The following is a 20,041-nucleotide window of genomic DNA, read 5'->3' on the forward strand; positions in this document are numbered from 1 at the left end:
CAAAAGGGATAATAGAATACACAAGCACTGAGTGACTAGAACAAGCTAGAACCACGACAGGGCAATGAGCTAATGAAAGAAGCTCTGTTAAATACCCTGTTCAGAGCAGTAACCACGCCCCCAAGACGTCCTGATTGGTCCTGCAGCCATTGACTGACAGGTTGTTCCGGGGGAGTGTCCTGATGACTACTTCCTGCCTAGATGCTGTAAAAGGCAGTCACTCCCTCGCGGCCGGCCTAGCATGACCGGATAGACCGCGGGGAAGGGAGCCATCAGACCGTCTGGATGGAGGAACAGCTAAGTCTCTACCTCTTTCGGAGGTAGAGACCACAGGTACCCTGACAGTACCCCCCCTCTCAGATACGCCCACCGGGCGGAATGAACCGGGACGAGATGGGAAGCGAGAGTGATATGCCCTGCGGAGACGGGGAGCATGAACATCCTCCTGAGGTACCCAACTCCTCTCCTCAGGACCATATCCCTTCCAATCAACCAGATATTGTACTCTCCCCCGGGAGATTCGAGAATCAATAATAGAGTTAACCTCATACTCCTCCTGACCCTCCACCTGAACGGGGCGAGGAGGGGCTATTGTGGAGGAAAATCTGTTACATATGAGTGGTTTCAGCAATGAAACGTGAAACGAGTTCGGGATGCGTAAGGTATTAGGAAGAGCTAAACGATACGCAACTGGATTGATACGGGTCAGCACCCTGTAGGGTCCAATATAACGAGGAGCGAACTTCATGGAGGGCACTTTTAAACGGATGTTCCTCGTGCTCAGCCATACCCTATCACCTGGAACAAAGACCGGAGCCGCCCTTCTACGTTTATCAGCGTGTTTCTTGACCAACATAGAGTTGTGCACAAGGATTTGTCGAGTTTGATCCCACAACTTCCTCAAATTGGCAACATGAACATCAACCGACGGCACCCCCTGGGAAGGGGAATCCGAAGGAAGAATAGACGGATGAAAACCATAATTCATGAAGAAGGGGCTTGAATGAGTAGAATCGCAAACGAGATTGTTGTGTGCAAACTCCGCCCAAGGAATCAAACCGACCCAATCATCCTGGTGTTCAGAAACAAAGCATCGTAAATATTGTTCAATTTTCTGGTTGGTACGTTCAGCAGCTCCGTTAGACTGAGGATGATAGGCAGAAGAAAAGTTTAATTTAATACCAAGTTGAGAGCAGAAGGACCTCCAAAAGCGGGAAACAAATTGGGAGCCTCTGTCCGATACAATTTGAGAGGGTATCCCATGTAGGCGAAAAATCTCCTTAGCGAATATCTCTGCCAATTCGGGAGAAGACGGGAGTTTAGGCAGGGGAATGAAGTGTGCCATCTTAGTAAACCTGTCAACCACGGTGAGGATAACAGTCTGTCTTTTAGAGATAGGTAGATCGACAATAAAGTCCATGGCCAAACAGGACCATGGTTTTTCTGGAACCTCCAAGGGTTGCAGGAATCCACATGGAAGCGTATGGGGTTGTTTGGTTTTAGTACAAACTTCACATGCAGCGATGAACTCCTCAATGTCCCTCCGTAAAGCAGGCCACCAGAAGTCCTTAGAGATCAACGCGTAAGTTTTGCGGATACCAGGATGTCCCGCCATCTTGCTATTATGTAAACACTGTAAAAGTTCCAGTTGAAGAGCAGGAGGAACGAAATGACGGCCCGCAGGAGTCTGTTTAGGTGCTAGATGTTGCAACTTAATGATCTCGGCCAGTAATGGAGAATGAATCCTGAGATTCGTATTAGCAATGATATTGCATTTCGGAACTATAGAAGAAAGAACTGGTTCAGGTACAGTAGAAGGTTCATATTGGCGAGATAATGCATCGGCTTTAGAGTTTTTAGAACCAGGTCTGTAAGTCAGTACATAATTGAAGTGAGTCAGGAATAAGGACCAACGAGCTTGTCTAGAGGATAAGCGCTTAGCCTCCCCAATATAGGACAAGTTTTTGTGGTCCGTCAAAATCGTAATCGGGTGTAGGGTCCCCTCCAACAAATGTCTCCACTCCTTTAAGGCTTTAATGACTGCTAACAGTTCCCTTTCTCCGATGTCATATCTGCTCTCAGGCCCAGAAAATTTCTTAGAGAAGAAACCACAAGGGTGTAACGGTTTATCCACCCCTAACCTTTGAGACAGAACAGCCCCAACTGCTGTCTCAGAGGCATCGACCTCGAGCAAGAAAGGCAGAGTCGTATCAGGATGGACTAGAATGGGAGCCGAGGCAAAAAGTTCCTTGAGAGTCTTGAAAGCACCCAGAGCTTCCTTAGACCAGAACTTAGTATCAGCCCCTTGTTTGGTCATATTGGTAATAGGCGCAATGATAGAGGAGTATCCTTTAATGAAGCGCCTATAGTAGTTGGAAAAACCAATAAACCTTTGGATAGCCTTGAGTCCTTTGGGCAAGGGCCAGTCTAAAATAGATTGAAGTTTTACAGGATCCATTTTAAAACCCTCCCCAGAAATCACGTATCCAAGAAAGTCTACCTGAGACTGATCAAAACTGCACTTCTCCAATTTGCAATATAGACCATGTTGCAGCAGCTTGTGTAATACCTTTCTGACCTGTCTATGGTGAGTCTCAATCTCCTTAGAGTGTATTAGTATGTCGTCCAGGTAAACAATAACACAATCATGCTGAAACTCCCTAAGTACCTCATTAATCAAATCTTGAAATACTGCAGGAGCATTGCATAGTCCAAATGGCATAACAGTGTATTCGTAATGGCCATACCGGGTATTGAATGCCGTCATCCACTCGTGACCTTGCTGGATTCTCACCAAATTGTAAGCCCCTCTGAGATCTAACTTGGTGAAGATTTTGGAGCCCTTAAGACGATCAAATAACTCGGTAATCAGTGGGATAGGATAGGCATTTCTGACAGTTATTTTATTCAAGCCTCGGTAATCGATACAAGGTCTCAGCGTGCCATCCTTCTTCTTAATGAAAAAGAACCCAGCCCCGGCCGGAGAAGAAGACCTCCTGATGAATCCCTTTTCTAAATTCTCCCGAATATACTCCTCTAGAACCGAGTTTTCCTGAACAGACAAAGGATATACATGGCCCCTCGGAGGCATAGTGCCGGGTAGAAGCTTAATCTTACAGTCAAATGACCTGTGTGGAGGCAAAGAATCGGCATTCTTCTTGTCAAACACTGCCCTTAAGTCTAGGTAAAGGTCTGGTATTTGTCTTTCTGTGGACTGAGTAGGATTCTCCGGTATGTTAATATTAGCTAATGGAGAAACCTTGCACAAACACCGATCCTGGCAGCCCTGGCCCCACGAGAGTATCTCTCCTAACTCCCAATCGATAATAGGGTTATGTTTTTTCAACCATGGGTACCCCAGAACTATGGGAACGGAAGGAGACGAAATGAGCAGAAGAGATACATTCTCCACGTGCAGGATACCAACATTTAAATTAATGGGTATGGTCTCACGAAAGATAACAGGGTCTAGTAGTGGTCTACCATCTATGGCCTCAACGGCCAAAGGTGTCTCCCTTTGCTGGGATGGGAAATTGTTCTTACTAGCAAAGGCTTGGTCGATAAAATTCTCAGCAGCACCGGAATCTATCAATGCCATAGCCCTTACTACTTCCTTCCCCCAAGTTAAGGAAACTGGTAGCAGAAGCCTGTGATCTTTATAATCAGGAGTAGAGGACAAAATAGAAACACCCAAGGCCTGTCCTCTAGAGAGACTTAGGTGCGAGCGTTTCCCGGGCGGTTAGAACAGTTCGAGAGTAAATGACCCTTGGCTCCACAATACATACACAAACCCTCTCTTCTCCTGTGCTGTCTTTCCTCCTCAGAGAGGCGGGTATACCCTATCTGCATAGGTTCAGTAAGCAAAGATATCGTGGAGTCAGGACTTGGAACAGCGGGAGCTAACCTAAAAGAAGGTCTCTGGTTCCCCTCTCGAGTGTTCTGTCTCTCTCTTAGACGTTCATCTATACGAGAGATGAACGAAATTAAATCCTCTAAATTCTCAGGGAGTTCTCTGGTAGCAACCTCATCAAGGATTACATCAGATAGGCCATTCAAAAATACATCCATATACGCCTGCTCATTCCACTTGATTTCTGCCGCCAGAGACCTGAACTCTAGTGCATAATCCACCAGTGTTCGGTTCTCCTGTCTCAGGCGCAACAGTAATCTGGCTGCATTAACCTTTCTACCTGGAGGGTCAAATGTTCTTCTAAAAGCAGCTACAAATGCGTTATAGTTATAAACTAATGGATTATCGTTCTCCCATAGTGGGTTGGCCCATCTCAGAGCTTTCTCAATGAGTAGGGTGATAATAAATCCTACTTTTGCCCTATCTGTAGGATAAGAGCGAGGTTGCAATTCAAAGTGGATACTAATTTGGTTTAAAAAACCACGACACTTCTCAGGAGCCCCACCATAGCGTACTGGGGGGGTAATGTGAGAAGAAGCACCCACTGTGGCTACCTCTAGACCTGAACCGACAGGAGAAACAGGGGTATTACGTATCTCCTCTGGTGGTTTATTGGCACAAGCTAATAGAGCCTGTAGCGCAAGCGCCATCTGATCCATTCTGTGATCCATGGCCTCAAACCTAGGATCAGGAGCAGCCAGCTGACTGTTTGTACTTACAGGATCCATTGGCCCTGTCGTAATGTCAGGATCGGGACAGGGATCCAACACGCAGAGTACAAACAGTAGCCAGATACGTATACCGGACCTTAGAATGGCCGGACTAACGTAAGTAGTACAGTATAGAATGGTCAAAGACAAGCCGAGGTCGAGGGTAACAGAAGACAGGTAAGCGAGAGACAAGCCGAATCAAGGGTAACAGAGATAAGCAGAGTAAGGTAAACAAGCCGGGTCAAAACCAAAAGGGATAATAGAATACACAAGCACTGAGTGACTAGAACAAGCTAGAACCACGACAGGGCAATGAGCTAATGAAAGAAGCTCTGTTAAATACCCTGTTCAGAGCAGTAACCACGCCCCCAAGACGTCCTGATTGGTCCTGCAGCCATTGACTGACAGGTTGTTCCGGGGGAGTGTCCTGATGACTACTTCCTGCCTAGATGCTGTAAAAGGCAGTCACTCCCTCGCGGCCGGCCTAGCATGACCGGATAGACCGCGGGGAAGGGAGCCATCAGACCGTCTGGATGGAGGAACAGCTAAGTCTCTACCTCTTTCGGAGGTAGAGACCACAGGTACCCTGACACCCTGTAACTTTCAAAGACACCATAAAACCTGTACATGGGGGGTACTGTTTTACTCGGAAGACTTCGCTGAAAACAAATATTAGTCTTTCAAAACAGTAATATGTATTACAACGATGATATCGTCAGTGAAAGTGCTTTTTTTTTTTGCTTTTTTCACACACAAATGGCACTTACGTGGACGATATAATTCTTGTGATACCTTTTACTGTTTTGAAACACTAATATTTGTGTTCAGCGAAGACTCCCGAGTATAGGTTTTATGGTGTTTTCAAAAGTTACAGAGTCAAATATAAGGCTTGCATTTCAGTTTTTTCACATTGAAATTCGCCAGATTGGTTACGTTGCATTTGAGACTGTGTATGGTAGCCCAGGAATGAAAATTACCCCCATGATGGCATACCATTTGCAATAGTAGACAACACAAGGTATTGCAAATGGGGTATGTCCAGTCTTTTATAGTAGCCACTTAGTCACAAACACTGGACAAAATTGGCGTTGAAATTAGTTTTTTGCATTTTTCACACACAAACAAATATTAACACTTACTTTGACCACGAGGCAGGGCCAAATGCCGGCTTGGCCAATCAGCACCTCCTCATAGAGATGCATATAATCAATCTGAGGAGTGGCCCGTGGAGGTTTTCCTAGGGGGTAATGTAAACACTGACTTTTCTATGAATGGGAATGCCTGCAGGGAATGCTTATCCGCACCAGAACAAGTACATTAAGCTGTAGTTGTTCTGGTGACTATAGTATCCCTTTAAAGTAAGACTGCACCCCCATGGACTCAAGCTGTCAAAACAACTTAAAGGACACTATAGTCACCCAGACCACTTCAGCTCAATGAAGTGGTCTGGTTGCCAGGTCCCCCAGGTTTTAACCCTTCAGATGTAAACATAGCTGTTTCAAAGAAACTGCTATGTTTACATTGCAGGGTTAATCCAGCCTCTAGTGGCTCTCTTCCTGACAGCCACTAGAGGCGCTTCTGCGACGCTAAATGTGAAAATCGCATTGAGCACGCAGAACGTCCATAGGAAAGCATTGAGAAATGCTTTCCTATGGGCGGTTTGAATGCGTGCACGGCTCTAGCTGCGCATGCGCATTCTGCTCCACTCGGGAGCTGACGTCGGAGCGGGAGGAGAGGTCACCAGCGCAGAGGGAGCTCGGCGCTGGATGAAGGTAAGTGGCCGAAGGGGTTTTAACCCCTTCAGCCCTGAGGGAGGGGGGGAACCTAGGGATTATATAGTGTCAGGAAAACGAGTTTGTTTTCCTAAAACTATAGTGATCCTTTAATTAAAATGAAGTTGTTTTAAGAGGGGAGAGTCCATTTATGAAGTGGTGTGAGTGAAGAGTCACTTTATGATGCAGAGTATCCCTTGATGTGCACTGTTTAGAGGCAGATACTTCCCACACCAGGAATAAACTCTGTAGAGGTTAATGGGATAAGTAATTTATACTACAGAGCAGTTCTACTCATCACTTAGGATGGATGGAGCTGCCGTATAAACTGAAGGCAGCTGTACTAGTTGACCTATAGCCTGTCCTATCAACAGAGCTACAATCTGCGGTTCGACTTTATCTTAGAAATAAATGACAGCCTTTCTGGAAACAAAGTTTCCAGATCACTGACAGAACTTGGAGTTGGAGATACACACACTAATACATTTTGCACAGACAAAGCTGAATAATTCATTATTCAGAAATAGATGGCTTTATTGTTGAGGGTGGAACCACGTAGGTGGCTCATTTGAAGTATATGGAGGAAGATGTTTAGGATTACATGGCTCATCTGGGCTTCAATTAAAGCAGGACTTAAAATGTCGAGTCCAGCACTACAAGCCATGCCTTAAAGGGCCTTAAATGTCCCTATTGCCCCTAGTGCTGCAATGTTAAACATTGCAGTTTCAGAGAAAATTCAATGTTTACATTGCAGCTCGAAGTCTGCCCTCATTGGCTGTCTAATAGACAGCCACTAGAGGACTTCCTGGTTTGAAACTGACCTTTAGTACGGTATCTGACACTGGACATCCTCACGCTTTGCATGAGGACCTCCAGCGTACGATTTTTCCTATAGGAAAGCATTGATTCAATGCTTTCCTACGGTGAGGTCTAATGCGCACGGCATTTGCCACGCATGTGCATTAGAGCCCGCTGGACGAAGAAGGAGGAGCTTTGACCCAGTGCCGAGGTACATTGGTGCTGGGATAAGGTAAGTAAATACAAACCTGTATTTCCAACGCTCTAATGTGCCTGTCACTAGATCTATATAGGGCCCCCATGTGCGGCAATAATTCTAAAAATTAAAGTTCTAACCGACACTGCTCAACCCTCTGCCTCCAACAACATCAAAGAGTAGTATTGAGGACCTGATACATAGGTGCACTCATCCAAGCTTCTCCATATGAAAGCATTGTATTTAGTGTATTCACGGGACTGATGAAATATAGTAGTTATTCATTCATTTGTTGTCTTTAGTTTTCCCTATGACCTTGAAGCCACACAGCCACCACGGCCCTACGTGCTGCCAGAGTGATTCTGTTATACAGTTTTTGCTGATGAGAGGGTATATAATTAGAGATTCACATTTCATCTGTATCTGGTTTTACAAATTGTTTGTACATGTTGTGTTGGGGCCCTATTTGTTCTTTCTATTTGTTCTTTCCATTTCTGCTCAGCAATCCATTTTCATATGATATTAAACACCACAACTAATACACAAAATAAGTGTTATGTGTGCGTGTGGGGTATTGTAATTTGTCTAATAGATAGCAGAGCCTGGGTGCAATGACCAATGGCACATTGTATGTATGTCACCTAACGTTATTTTCTATTAATATTCTCTCTCCTAGGATTACAAGGGACAGAAGCTAGCTGAGCAGATATTTCAAGGAATAATACTGTTCTCCGCAGTAAGTAATATCTTCGACATGTGAAATGGTTTTCCTTGTTTTAAAGTGACTTTTTATCTAACATAACAGGTTTCTTTCAGGTTGTTGGTTTTATCTACGGCTATCTAATTGAACAGTTTGGATGGACAGTCTACATCGTTATTGCAGGATTTGCGTTGTCGTGCTTGGTAAGATTATTTCAGTTTTGGAGGGAAAATATCATGTTGTAGTTTTCAGTCTTATCGCATGCCGTGTAGATCTAGGTTGTTGTGTCTGTTTTCTTTTGTAAAATGCAGACTTTACTTTTGTACACCCTTTCCACGGACGTTTACTAGTTTTTCTACTGATGTGCATTTCCACAGATACTGCTGATAAGACAAAGTTGTAAACCAAACAGAACACTTTAGCTGAAACAACAAAGCTCTGACAATTTTCTCCTAAATGTTCCAGTTCAATTTTTAGTTAACTACATTTTAGTGTTAGTGAATTGTCACTTCTATTTTGAAGCAACGCAGTCAGATAAAGGTTTTTATTGAATATAGCTAAATAACTCCCTAAACACAGTTAAGATTTTACCTCACAGATTCAGTTAATTTAAAGGTCATCCTTTTTTTTTTTTTAATTGACAATTTTTATTTTCAGTTTGGTACAATCACATGACATTAGGTGGGATACAGAATAAATAAATAAGGAGGGGGGCAAAGGGCCCAGTGAACATTTTTCATTGTTTAACATCTTTTGCCAGTAGTTTTGCATATTTTACATGTTTTAGGTTTTGCATTTGAGGTTGTCCCTCGTGATGTTGAATTTGTCCATTATAGTACCCTGCTTGCGATGTACCCAACATATATACATAAAAAAAAACAGAACAAAACAAATTATATATATATATGGAGACATGAACTTATTTACAGTGTATGGCAAGTACTACGGTTTGTTGCTGCAGCAGTGTGTGCCTCTCTTTCGTTGTGCCCCGTCTGGGCTGCTCGTTAGGGGCTGCCTGTATGTGTGCTATTTGTTCATGCTAATGCGTGGTGTGGTTTGACATGGGCTCTTCCCCGATAGGAGGGAGGTGGTGGGCTCTATACTTTTGCCACAAATCATATATCCGTACGTTTGTGGTCTCATGAGGTGTAGCAAATCTTTCGTAAGCCACGTTAGTGGATATCAGACTTAGCACCTCTTCTTCAGGAGGGGTCAATTCTGACCTCCAGTTCCTGGCAATTATTGTTTGTGCTGCTATAATTATTAGAAACTAGGGATCGACCGATATTGATTTTTTAGAGCCGATACCGATACCGATATTCTGTGAACTTTCAGGCCGATAGCCGATATAATTTGCCGATATTCTGTACATTTACCATTGGAAAATAAAAAACTATTTCTAAAAGTAAATGCACAAAATATACATGTCACGTGTAGTGGATGCAGTGTGTTTAGACAGGGGAGCTGTGTATGTGTGTGTATGTGTGTGTAGCGGATGCAGTGTGTGTGTAGCGGATGCAGTGTGTGTTTGTGTAGTGTGAGTGGTGTGGATGCAGTGTGTGTTTGTGTAGTGGATGCAGTGTGTATTTGTCTAGTGTGTATATAATGAAAGCAGCGTGTCTGTGTAGTGTGTGGGTAGTGTGCGTAAAGTGAATGCAGTGTGTGTAAAGTGAATGCTGTATATACTAAATGCAAAGTGTGTGTGTTTGTGTAGTGTGTGCATATAAGGAATGCAGAGTGTGTGTATTTGTGTTGTGTGTATAGTGAATGTAGTGTGTTTATATAATGCAGAGTGTGTGTATAAAATGCAGAGTGTGTGTGTGTAGTGTGCATTATATAAACACACTACACAAACACACTGCATTATATAAACACACTACACAAACACACTGTGTATATAATGCAGTGTGTTTGTGTAATGTTTATATAATGCAGTGTGTTTGTATAGTGTGTGTGTGTGTATATAATGCAGTGTGTTTGTATAGTGTGTGTGTTTATGTAGTGTGTGTTTGTATAGTGTGTGTGTATATAATGCAGTGTGTGTATATAGTGTGTGTATATAATGCAGTGTGTTTGTATAGTGTGTGTGTATATAATGCAGTGTGTTTGTATAGTGTGTGTGTATATAATGCAGTGTGTGTGTATAGTGTGTGTATATAATGCAGTGTGTTTGTATAGTGTGTGTGTATATAATGCAGTGTGTGTATATAATGCAGTGTGTTTGTATAGTGTGTGTGTGTGTGTATATATAATGCAGTGTGTGTGTATATAATGCAGTGTGTTTGTATAGTGTGTGTGTGTATATAATGCAGTGTGTGTTTGTATAGTGTGTGTGTGTATATAATGCAGTGTGTGTTTGTATAGTGTGTGTGTGTGTATATAATGCAGTGTGTGTTTGTATAGTGTGTGTGTGTATACAATACAGTGTGTTTGTGTAGTGTGCATTATATACACACACTATACAAACACACTGCATTATATATACACACACACTGCATTATACACACAGTGTGTTTGTGTAGTGTATGTGTATAATAATAGTGTATGTGTGAGGGGGCATTTTAAAAAAAAAAAAAAAAAATTTTATTTTTATATTATTTTTTTTTTAATATATTTAATTATTATTTCTTTTTTGTTGTCCCCCCTCCCTGCTTGTTGCCTTGCCAGGGAGGGGGGATATGTTAATCCCTGGTGGTCCAGTGGCATTAGCTTAGCGAGGGGAGGGGGTGTGGGGTGGGCAGCAAGCGTTTACTCACCTCCCAGCAGCTCCTCCAGCTCCCCAGTGTAAATCGTCAGAGCTGGCCGCGGGTCTCGCGAGATTTACACTGGGGAGCTGGAGGAGCTGCTGGGAGGTGAGTAAACGCTTGCTGCCCGCCCCCCCAGGACCGCCGGGCTTGTAATGAGCCCGGTGGTACTGGGAAGTATTATCGGCAATATCGGTATCCCTATTGGCCGATACCGATATTGCCGAAAATACCGAATATCGGCCGATTATATCGGTAAAACCGATAATCGGTCGATCCCTATTAGAAAAAGTTAATTTGCGGACAGGTTTCAGTTGGTTGAGAGGCAAAACGTGTAGTAAGTAGAACTCTGCCGCTAGCGGCACTTGTGTCTTTGTTGATTATTTCTTCCACTTTACCCCAGAATGGCCTGATCCGTGGACATGTCCACCATATATGAAACGTGTCCCCTGTCATCTCCAGCAGGTGTTGTTTGGTACATTTTGGATAGCTTACTGGGTGTCAGGTACCAGCGGTACAGTATTTTCCTCGCAATTTCAAGGTGTGAGGCGCACATTGAGGAGCCCTTATGAGCTGTAAAAGCTCTGGTCCATTCCAGGAGTGTCAGTTCCCTCCCTAGGTCTTTGTGCCATTTTTTCTGGAATCCCCATAGCTTTGCTTGTGGTTCCCCTATAATAGAGTTGTAGCAGAACAAGAGTTTTTTTTTTTGCTGTTGTGGACTGATGCATTTGCTCTCAAAGCGTGACATGAGCCCTGTCACTTGGTCCCCTAGTGTCTGTGAGCGATCTCTTCCGTTTGTATTGTGAAGTTGCATATATGAAAATTGGCCGTTTGTGGTATATTATATTGGGTTTTCAGGTCTGTGAAACTCTTGAGAGCCCCTTTATGGGTTAACTGGTGTAAATGGGTTACTCTGTGTGAGGCCCACGTCTTATAGTTGAATGACGGGTTTAACACATGTAAGGTTCTCAGTGGGGTCGCAGGGGACCACTTGGATGGTGAGCAAACCCTATATCTGTTTTTTTTTTTTTATATATATATATATATTTTTTTTTATTACATTTGATAAAAATGATTTGAATTTTTTTTTTTATATTTATTAAGTATATTCATTTAATTGACAAAGCAGCAGTTTCACATAGAGCTATCACAGCACATTACAGATGTTCCAATGCAGCGTAATGACAAGTCTTTGCAAGGCAAGGGCTCATGGCAATTGCTGCCTCATGGGTTTAGCTACACTGGGCTAACCAAACCAGGAAGTAACAGGAGCTGTCGTCTGCTTGAAAGGGGCTTGAGTCAAACTCCGCCGACGCTACATTGCCGCGCATGCGAATTAGGTCTCTTCAACCGGCTGACATCGGCAGTGGAAACCTAATGCGCATGTTCGGCAATAGCCGTGCTCGCATTGGGATTTCCCCATAGGAAAGCATTACTCAATTCTTTCATATGGGGAAAAATCTGACGCTGGAGATCCTAGTTTGTTTACCTGGTACTATAGTGGTCCTTTTAATGTTTTGTACAGGATTATTCACGAATTGTCAGAGTTCAAAATTAATTTAAAAATTTAAGGCCAAATAGAATAATCACTTTGGTTAATTTTCACTTTAGTGAATAACCCTGCTAGTTTGTGATTCAAACAACTGTTTTTTTGATCGCATATCTCTGGAGATGCCCAGTACACAACATTTTCATCAGTAGCTCCCTGGTGATCCCTCCTTGAATGACTTGAAAAACTGTTTGCAAATGTGATAATTGTAATTAACATTAATTTTTTATAATGCAGTTAACCCTTCCCCCATGGCCAATGTACCGACGGAATCCGCTAAAATGGCTGCCTGTTCAAGACTCTGGTTTGGATGAAAAGAAACAGTTGGATAAGAAATCAAAGAAACACAAGTAATGCGTGGACTTCAGGATGTGGCATGCAGTTTCTGAACCACCAGTGAAAAATGGACCTAAGCAAATGTTTCATATTGATTTGAAATGTTTTCTGCTAAGCAGAACATCATACAGATGTAAAAATGTAATCTTTTCTCCTCTCTTCCTTAGCGGATTAATTCTTCATACTCTGCATACTTCCTTTGTCTGTTTTTTTTTGAAAACCAGGTCAAATGTTTTGCCAGTTTGTTTAATAATTAACATAGTTCCTCCTTATCCAAAATACAAAGCTGTAATATTGATAAGATCCCTGTGATATGCCCCATGCTTTTTAGTTTCACATTATATCCACGGAGATCAAGGATGCAAACATTCTCTTTGGATTAATGCGAACAGATCTGGAGATCTTGTTTCAATATTTGTGGATTTGCTGACTTGGTCAACTCCCTGCAGAAATTGTGTGCTAACCGTGAACTGCGCCCCCCACCCATCTGCGTGCTATGTTACATCTTATTCCCTTTAATCCATATCTCAAATTCACTCCTATACCTAGGGTGTGCGAGAGGGAAGTCCATACCCTATGGTCAATACACAAGTTGTGAATAAAACCTTCATAAAATAAATCCTGAGAATTGTGTAAATCCATTTTTCATTTTGATGACTATAACCAGCTTGCTTGGTAAATATTTTGCTATTGTTAAACCTAAAGGCGTACTGGGCAATAAAGGTTATTATTCCTTGCGCATACTGAATGAGCTGTGCTTTATATGCTCTTTGCCACATTGTGTATCTGCCAGTTGGTAAGAAACCCCACAATTTGCTGTATTTGTTTAAAATACACAAATCATTTTTTATCATAATTAAGGTCTGATTTCTTGAGTATTGTTTACACTTCGAGATGTTACATAAATACTGTAGCTCAGCCACTTCTATAGATTGTATCCTTCATAGTTTTCTTGAACTCCCTGTCAATAACTAAAGAGTAAGCACTGTATGTTCAATCGCAAGTAAACGGATAATATTGCAGAAAGCCATATGCCAAGTGTTTTGCATTCTGAGAAGAAACTTTTTTTTTGTTCCTCCGCTTTCTGAATGTCCCTACATTCAGTGTTAAACGATTTCCAGCAAGTTAACATTGAACGAGGTTCCATTTCTTCCCATAACTATCCCAACTGGAGGTTTGGTTATGGCAGAGATTACACATTCCATTCTATCAATACTGATTAATTCACCCTGATAGGCACTGTGATTGGCTGAGTGTGCCAGCTGACAGCTTTCAGCCTATCTTTGTTGCTCAGGCTGCTTCCTCAGCACAGTGGGGGAAATGACCTGATTTAAAGGATTACTCCAACCAACATGACCACATTAGTGTTTTGAAGTAGATGTGGTAAGAGTCTGAATGTGCAGTGCTTAAAATACTGCACACATGCAGAGTTAATGTTAATTGTGTGCTGGGGGCAAGTTGCACTCTGTTTCGGGTTACTTAATGTCAATTCTGTGCATATTTTAAGTCTGTCGGCAGCATCCAGAGAGCCGGCAGGAGGAAGATTTCTTTCCCCTCCCTCTCTAAATTGTATAAGGTTTTTTTAATTTAATTTTAAAATGCACCTCTGAGCTGGCGAAAACACCTAATATTCTCCCATATAATTACTATACAGTTTACTATATTATTAGTTTTGGTGATACTCTTCCAAATGTACTATATTGACTCCTCTCGATACACTAGCTGCGGGTTCTATGGACACCTCTGCTCTCTAGTTATTGCTTGGAATATCCGCCCATATACCTTTTTATATAGTGTGGTATACGATTAGTGTTGACAGTACCTAGCAAGATTAATTACTATATCCTCTTGAGATACATTTGTATCTAGCTATGTGTTTTATGGATACCTTTTGTTCTCTAGTAACTAAGATGCATGAGATTTTCAGCATTAGCCAGTGTTAATAAAGCCTGATGATTTGGCTCCATCGTGTGGCGGCATTGCTATATTTTGTTTTCAGAGAGCGGTTTTGAATGGGTTGTTTTGAAACACTTTCTTACGGGGGTGTTGGGTGTAGTATTTTATCATCCTTTAAGAATACCAGGTTACACCCTCCCAAGTTGTCTTGGGAGAAGGTATTTTCTTTTTTTAGTCTTTACATATTTGGTGTGTCCCACTGGTGAATGGAGTGGGCCGCTGGCGGCTTAGTCAGTTATATAATTTTTTTTTGGTCCTTACTCAATTAGAATCGATAAAATAACTGTAAGATGTTTCCAAAACTGTAAATGTGCTGATCCAGGTTGTGCCCACCTTAAACTGGCAATGACTTACCAGTTTTTATACAAGCACCAATGTCCTTGGCATTCGAGTTGCAGTTCAGTGTTCGGAACCAATGAAAATGAAATCACTCCTAAGATTTTATTTTGCTTTTTAACTGCCCTCAAGATCCAGGTGACTTGAATGAAATTTAGCTCCTATAATTTGAATTTGGTTTGTTGCAATGTGCAAACCTTATATCTCCATAAAGAGGAACTAATTTTTTTTTTTGGCCTCTAAAATTCCAGCACATTTAAAGAAAACACTACTGCGTTGTATGGCATTCCACTTCAGGAAATTCTATCATTATCCAAACATATTTCAATTTTTATATATTTAAGTTTAGGCAAATTCCCACAAAATTAACAGCAGTAAAAATAAACCATTAAAATATACAGTAAACTTTAATTACAGTAATAAAAAAACCTTTACATTTACCAAATGGCAATTCAATTCTATTTAAACAAACCTATCTTTAGAGCAAGGTAAATGTGATTTATAATAATATTCACAGACGTAAGATTGCTACATTTCAATTCTAAAATGTTACCATTTCAAATGTAGGGGTTACGGAGAAACACTGTAAGCAGGACAAAATTTGATGTTCCTGATTAAAACCACAAAATGGCAGAGTAGGTAAGGGTCAAGGGGTTCTGCCAACATGCTCCTGATATTGTAGTTTGTGTCAAACCATTTTACCCAAAACGAGTCACCTACCGTATTTTTGGACCATAAGGCGCACTTAAAATCCTTTCATTTTCTCAAAAATCGACTGCGCCTTATAATGCGGTGTGCCTAATGTATGGTTGTGCTTTCTGTCCTAGAACCGATTTTATGTGGTACACGGCGCTCAAAAATCTGTCAACATGTTTTAGCACGGCCTTGGTAAGCTACGAAGCTGCACCGCTTGGATTGAGCATTACGGCCATCGTAATTAAGAGGTGTGTGCATTCATTCATTAATTTTCTATACCCGCTGCCCCAAAAATGGCTCCTCTTAAGAAACATGCTTATGAAGCGGATTTCAAACTCAACGCTATCAGTCACGCAGTACAACATGGAAATAGAGCAGCTGCGAGAGAATTCAATATTAATGAATCAATGGTACGGAATTGGAGGAAGCAAGAAGATGCCCAGGTAAAGAAGACCAAACTGAGTTCCGAGGGAACAAAGCGAGATGGCCACAGTTGGAGGACAAAATTGAACAGTGGGTTATTGAACAGAGAACCACAGGTAGAAGTGTCTCTACGTTCTCTATTCGACTCAAAGCAACAGCGATAGCACGCGACATGGAGATCAACGACTTTCGAGGCGGTCCCTCTTGGTGCTTCCGTTTTATGAAAAGGCGTAATCTCTCCATCCGCACAAGAACTACTATGTCACAGCAACTGCCAAAGGATTACGAAGAAAAGCTGGCCATTTTCCGCACCTACTGCAAGAACAAGATCAATGAAAAGAAGATTCGGCCAGAACACATCACCAACATGGACGAGGTCCCCCTCACCTTTGATATCCCCGTAAACCGTACTGTTGAGAAAACAGGGACCAGTACGGTATCTATACGCACTACAGGAAACGAGAAGTCATCCTTCACTGTAGTTCTCGGTTGCCAGGCTAATGGCCAAAAACTACCACCCATGGTAATTTTCAAGAGGAAGACTTTGCCAAAAGAAAAGTTTCTGGTTGGCGTCATTCTAAAGGCTAACCCAAAGGGCTGGATGGACGAGGAGAAGATGAGTGAGTGGCTGAGAGAGGTTTACGTCAAGAGACCGGATGGCTTTTTCCACAAATCTCCGTCCCTATTGATCTGTGACTCTATGCGCGCCCATCTGACCGATACTGTCAAAGCCCAAGTGAAGAAAACTAATTCGGTGCTTGCCATCATTCCGGGTGGATTAACCAAAGAACTCCAGCCGCTAGATATTGGTGTCAACAGGTCGTTTAAAGTTAAATTGCGAGCTGCGTGGCAGCATTGGATGACAGAAGGTGAACACACATTCACCAAGACAGGAAGGCAACGCCGGGCAAGTTACGCCACTATCTGCCAGTGGATCGTGGATGCCTGGGCGAAGGTATCAGTCTCCAGTGTCATCCGAGCTTTCAGGAAGGCCGGAATCATCACTGAACAGCCAAGTAACAGCAACGAGACTGACTCTGATAATGATGAGAGGGATCCGGGCATGCTTGATGCCGAAATCGCCCAACTGTTAAACTCAGACACTGAAGATGAAGAATTTGATGGATTTGTGGTAGAGGAATAAACTTTAAAAAAGTGAGTGTGGTTTTGTATTTTATGTGTGTAACACTGAACAATGTTGAGTTATTGTGAAAGAGTTGAATAAAGTTTGACTTATCAGAGTTTTCTTTCATTTAATGCATGCGCCCTATAACCTGGTGCACCTTATGTATGAAAATAAACCCGGTAGCAGTCGATCAATGATATTGCGCCTTATAACCCGGTGCACCTTATGGTCCGAAAAATACGGTAGTTAAACTTCTGCATTACAAATTTCTGTTGTCTAAAGTTAGACATTGATATTACTAGTGGACACATGTAAATTCCACCAGTAGCAATATGACAAGTAAGTGTTCAGGTCACAACAATCAGGGAATCCTCAGTTTATGTTATATCTTATGACAATAGTTTGACAAAGAAGCGGGGGATGGCACCATGGAAATGGTATCACCTTAACCACTACAGCTCTGAATATATATTTACCTATTACAGCCTTGCCTATAAAACCAGTACTTCATTGATTGAGACATTATACCATTGATAGGCATGTGAGGAATCAGTGAGGATACATAAAAAGTGTCTGGCTGTATAATGGCCAGAGTGAATAGAGATCCATTTTACAGAACCAAATCACTCTACGATGAAAATAAATTTCACTCACAGTATTCTAGGACAACAGCGCTATACACACACTTCTGAACAAATAACCAGAAGTACAGAGCTTGGACTGAAGATGTTTCTTTCTGAAAAAGGAGGTTATATCACATTACATAGATAAATGCTCCTAGAGTCTCAGTGCTAATTCACTGCCATTTAGAAGTCAAACCACTTTATGCAGCCCCAGACACACCTCTGCATGTTACCCACACGTATAATGTTTACTCTAACTTCCTTTATTGCACAGTGTGTTTAATTTAGAATCTATTATATCCTTCTCTGTTAATAGCACTGGAAGCATCATGTGGTTAATAGTCAATTAAAAGAGCCAGAGATTAAAACCTCTAAAGTAGATAAAGATCTGAGGCCAATTTATTTTATACAGGCTGTCACTCACAGCCAGGGGAGATGTGGTTAGGACTGCATAAACTTAAACACAAAGTGATTTAGCTTAGAGATTTGAGCAGTGAAACTGTACGGGCATGATCTATACACCAAAACAGCTTAATTAAGCTAACATTGTTTTGGTGCCTATAGGATCTCTTTAACCCCTTAAAGGACCAAACTTCTGGAATAAAAGGGAATCTTGACATGTCACAAATGTCATGTGTCCTTAAGGGGGTTAAAGAAGTTCTAAGGGTAAAATGTGGCTTAACCCAAAGGGGCAGTGAATGTCTTTTTTTCCTTTTAGTTTTTTTAAATAATGATGCTGTACCTTAATGATTATATGGCCCAATTTGCCTTTAATTTATCTTTTTCTCTTTGAGTTATATAAAAGCATTTACTGCAACATTTATGGACTGTTTAAGGTGGTAAACAGTTCAGGAGTTTTTTTGTTTTTTTTTAACTCTTTTAGGGAGCTAAATGGGAGGTGGTATTACAGAGATATTTATCATGATTATGAGTACCTACATAAATCAACACTGAAAAAGTGTTGAAAATAGAAAATTATAAAGTATGTCACACACACACATCAAAAACATTGAGGACTTATTTGTTTTCTGTACTTACAAAAGACGAATATATTTTAGTTTTATGATTTATGAGCTCTAAGAAAATGTTGCAATAATGCCTTATACAGTCATGGGATGAAGAAAGTACACCCGCTTCGAACTCTATAGTTTTACATATCAGGACATAATATCTGTTCCTTAGCAGGTCTTAAAATTAGGTAAATACAACCTCAGATGAACAACACATGACATATTACAGAAAGTTTTAGCAGTTGCACACAAAAAAAAACAAACAGTTTTTTTCAGACTCTATAGGACTCAGCATATTGAATGTTAAAGTTCATGATTGTACAATTAGAAAAAGATTGAAAAAACACGGTTTGTTTGGAAGGGTTGCTAAGGGAAAGACTTTGTTCCAAAAAGAACATGGCAGCATGGCTTAGGTTTGCAAAGTTGCTTCTGAACAAACCACAAGATTTATGGAACAATGTCCTTTAGACAGACGAGACCAGAATGGAGATGTTTGGCCATAACGCTCAGTGCCACGTTTAGCGAAAACCAAGCACAGCATATCCGCTTATACCAACTGTCAAGCACAGTGGTGGAAGGGTGACGATTTGGGGTTGTTTTGCAGTCATTAAATCTACCATGAACTTCTCTATATACCAAAGTATACTACAGTCAAATGTGAGGCAATCTGTCCGACAGCTGAAGCTTGACCGAAATTGGGTACAGCAGTACAATGATCCCAAACACACCAGCAACTGTACAACAGCATGACTGAAAAAACCCCAGAAAAAAACAAGGTGTTGCGATGGCCCAGTCAAAGTCCAGACCTCAACTTGAAATGCCACCAAACCTCAATGGACTGAAGTAATGCTGCAAAGAAGAATGGGCCTAAATTCCTCCACAACGATGTGAGAGAATGATAAAGTCATACAGAATATAATTACTTGAAGTTATTGCTTCTAAAGGTGGTTCTACAAGCTATTGAATAATAAGATGTACTTTGTTTTTCACACATGACTTCTCCATTTTGGCTTTATTTTTATTATAGGAACACTCAGAATCACTATCTAAGCCCTCTTGCCTCCCTAAATATAGTAAAATTTTGCCTTTATTCCAGTCCAATCAGAAGTGATGATCTCAGCCAATCACAATGCTTTCTCATAGGAAAGCATTGGAA

General features: G+C 41.5%; 1 protein-coding gene across 1 annotated transcript in view; it reads left to right on the forward strand.

The window, feature by feature from the left end:
• SPCS1 (signal peptidase complex subunit 1) overlaps nt 1-13,458 on the forward strand; it is a 17,114-nt gene extending 3,656 nt beyond the window's left edge. Inside the window, exons 2-4 of the mRNA XM_063426972.1 lie at nt 8,063-8,122; nt 8,203-8,289; nt 12,617-13,458. Coding sequence (XP_063283042.1) covers nt 8,063-8,122; nt 8,203-8,289; nt 12,617-12,733 — 264 coding nt within the window. The 3' untranslated portion in view covers nt 12,734-13,458. The remainder of the gene's footprint in view (nt 1-8,062; nt 8,123-8,202; nt 8,290-12,616) is intronic.
• The last annotated feature ends 6,583 nt before the right edge of the window (nt 13,459-20,041 follow it).

The sequence above is a fragment of the Pelobates fuscus genome, chromosome 7 (assembly GCF_036172605.1).
Source record: "Pelobates fuscus isolate aPelFus1 chromosome 7, aPelFus1.pri, whole genome shotgun sequence".
Classification (NCBI taxonomy): Eukaryota; Metazoa; Chordata; class Amphibia; order Anura; family Pelobatidae; genus Pelobates; species Pelobates fuscus.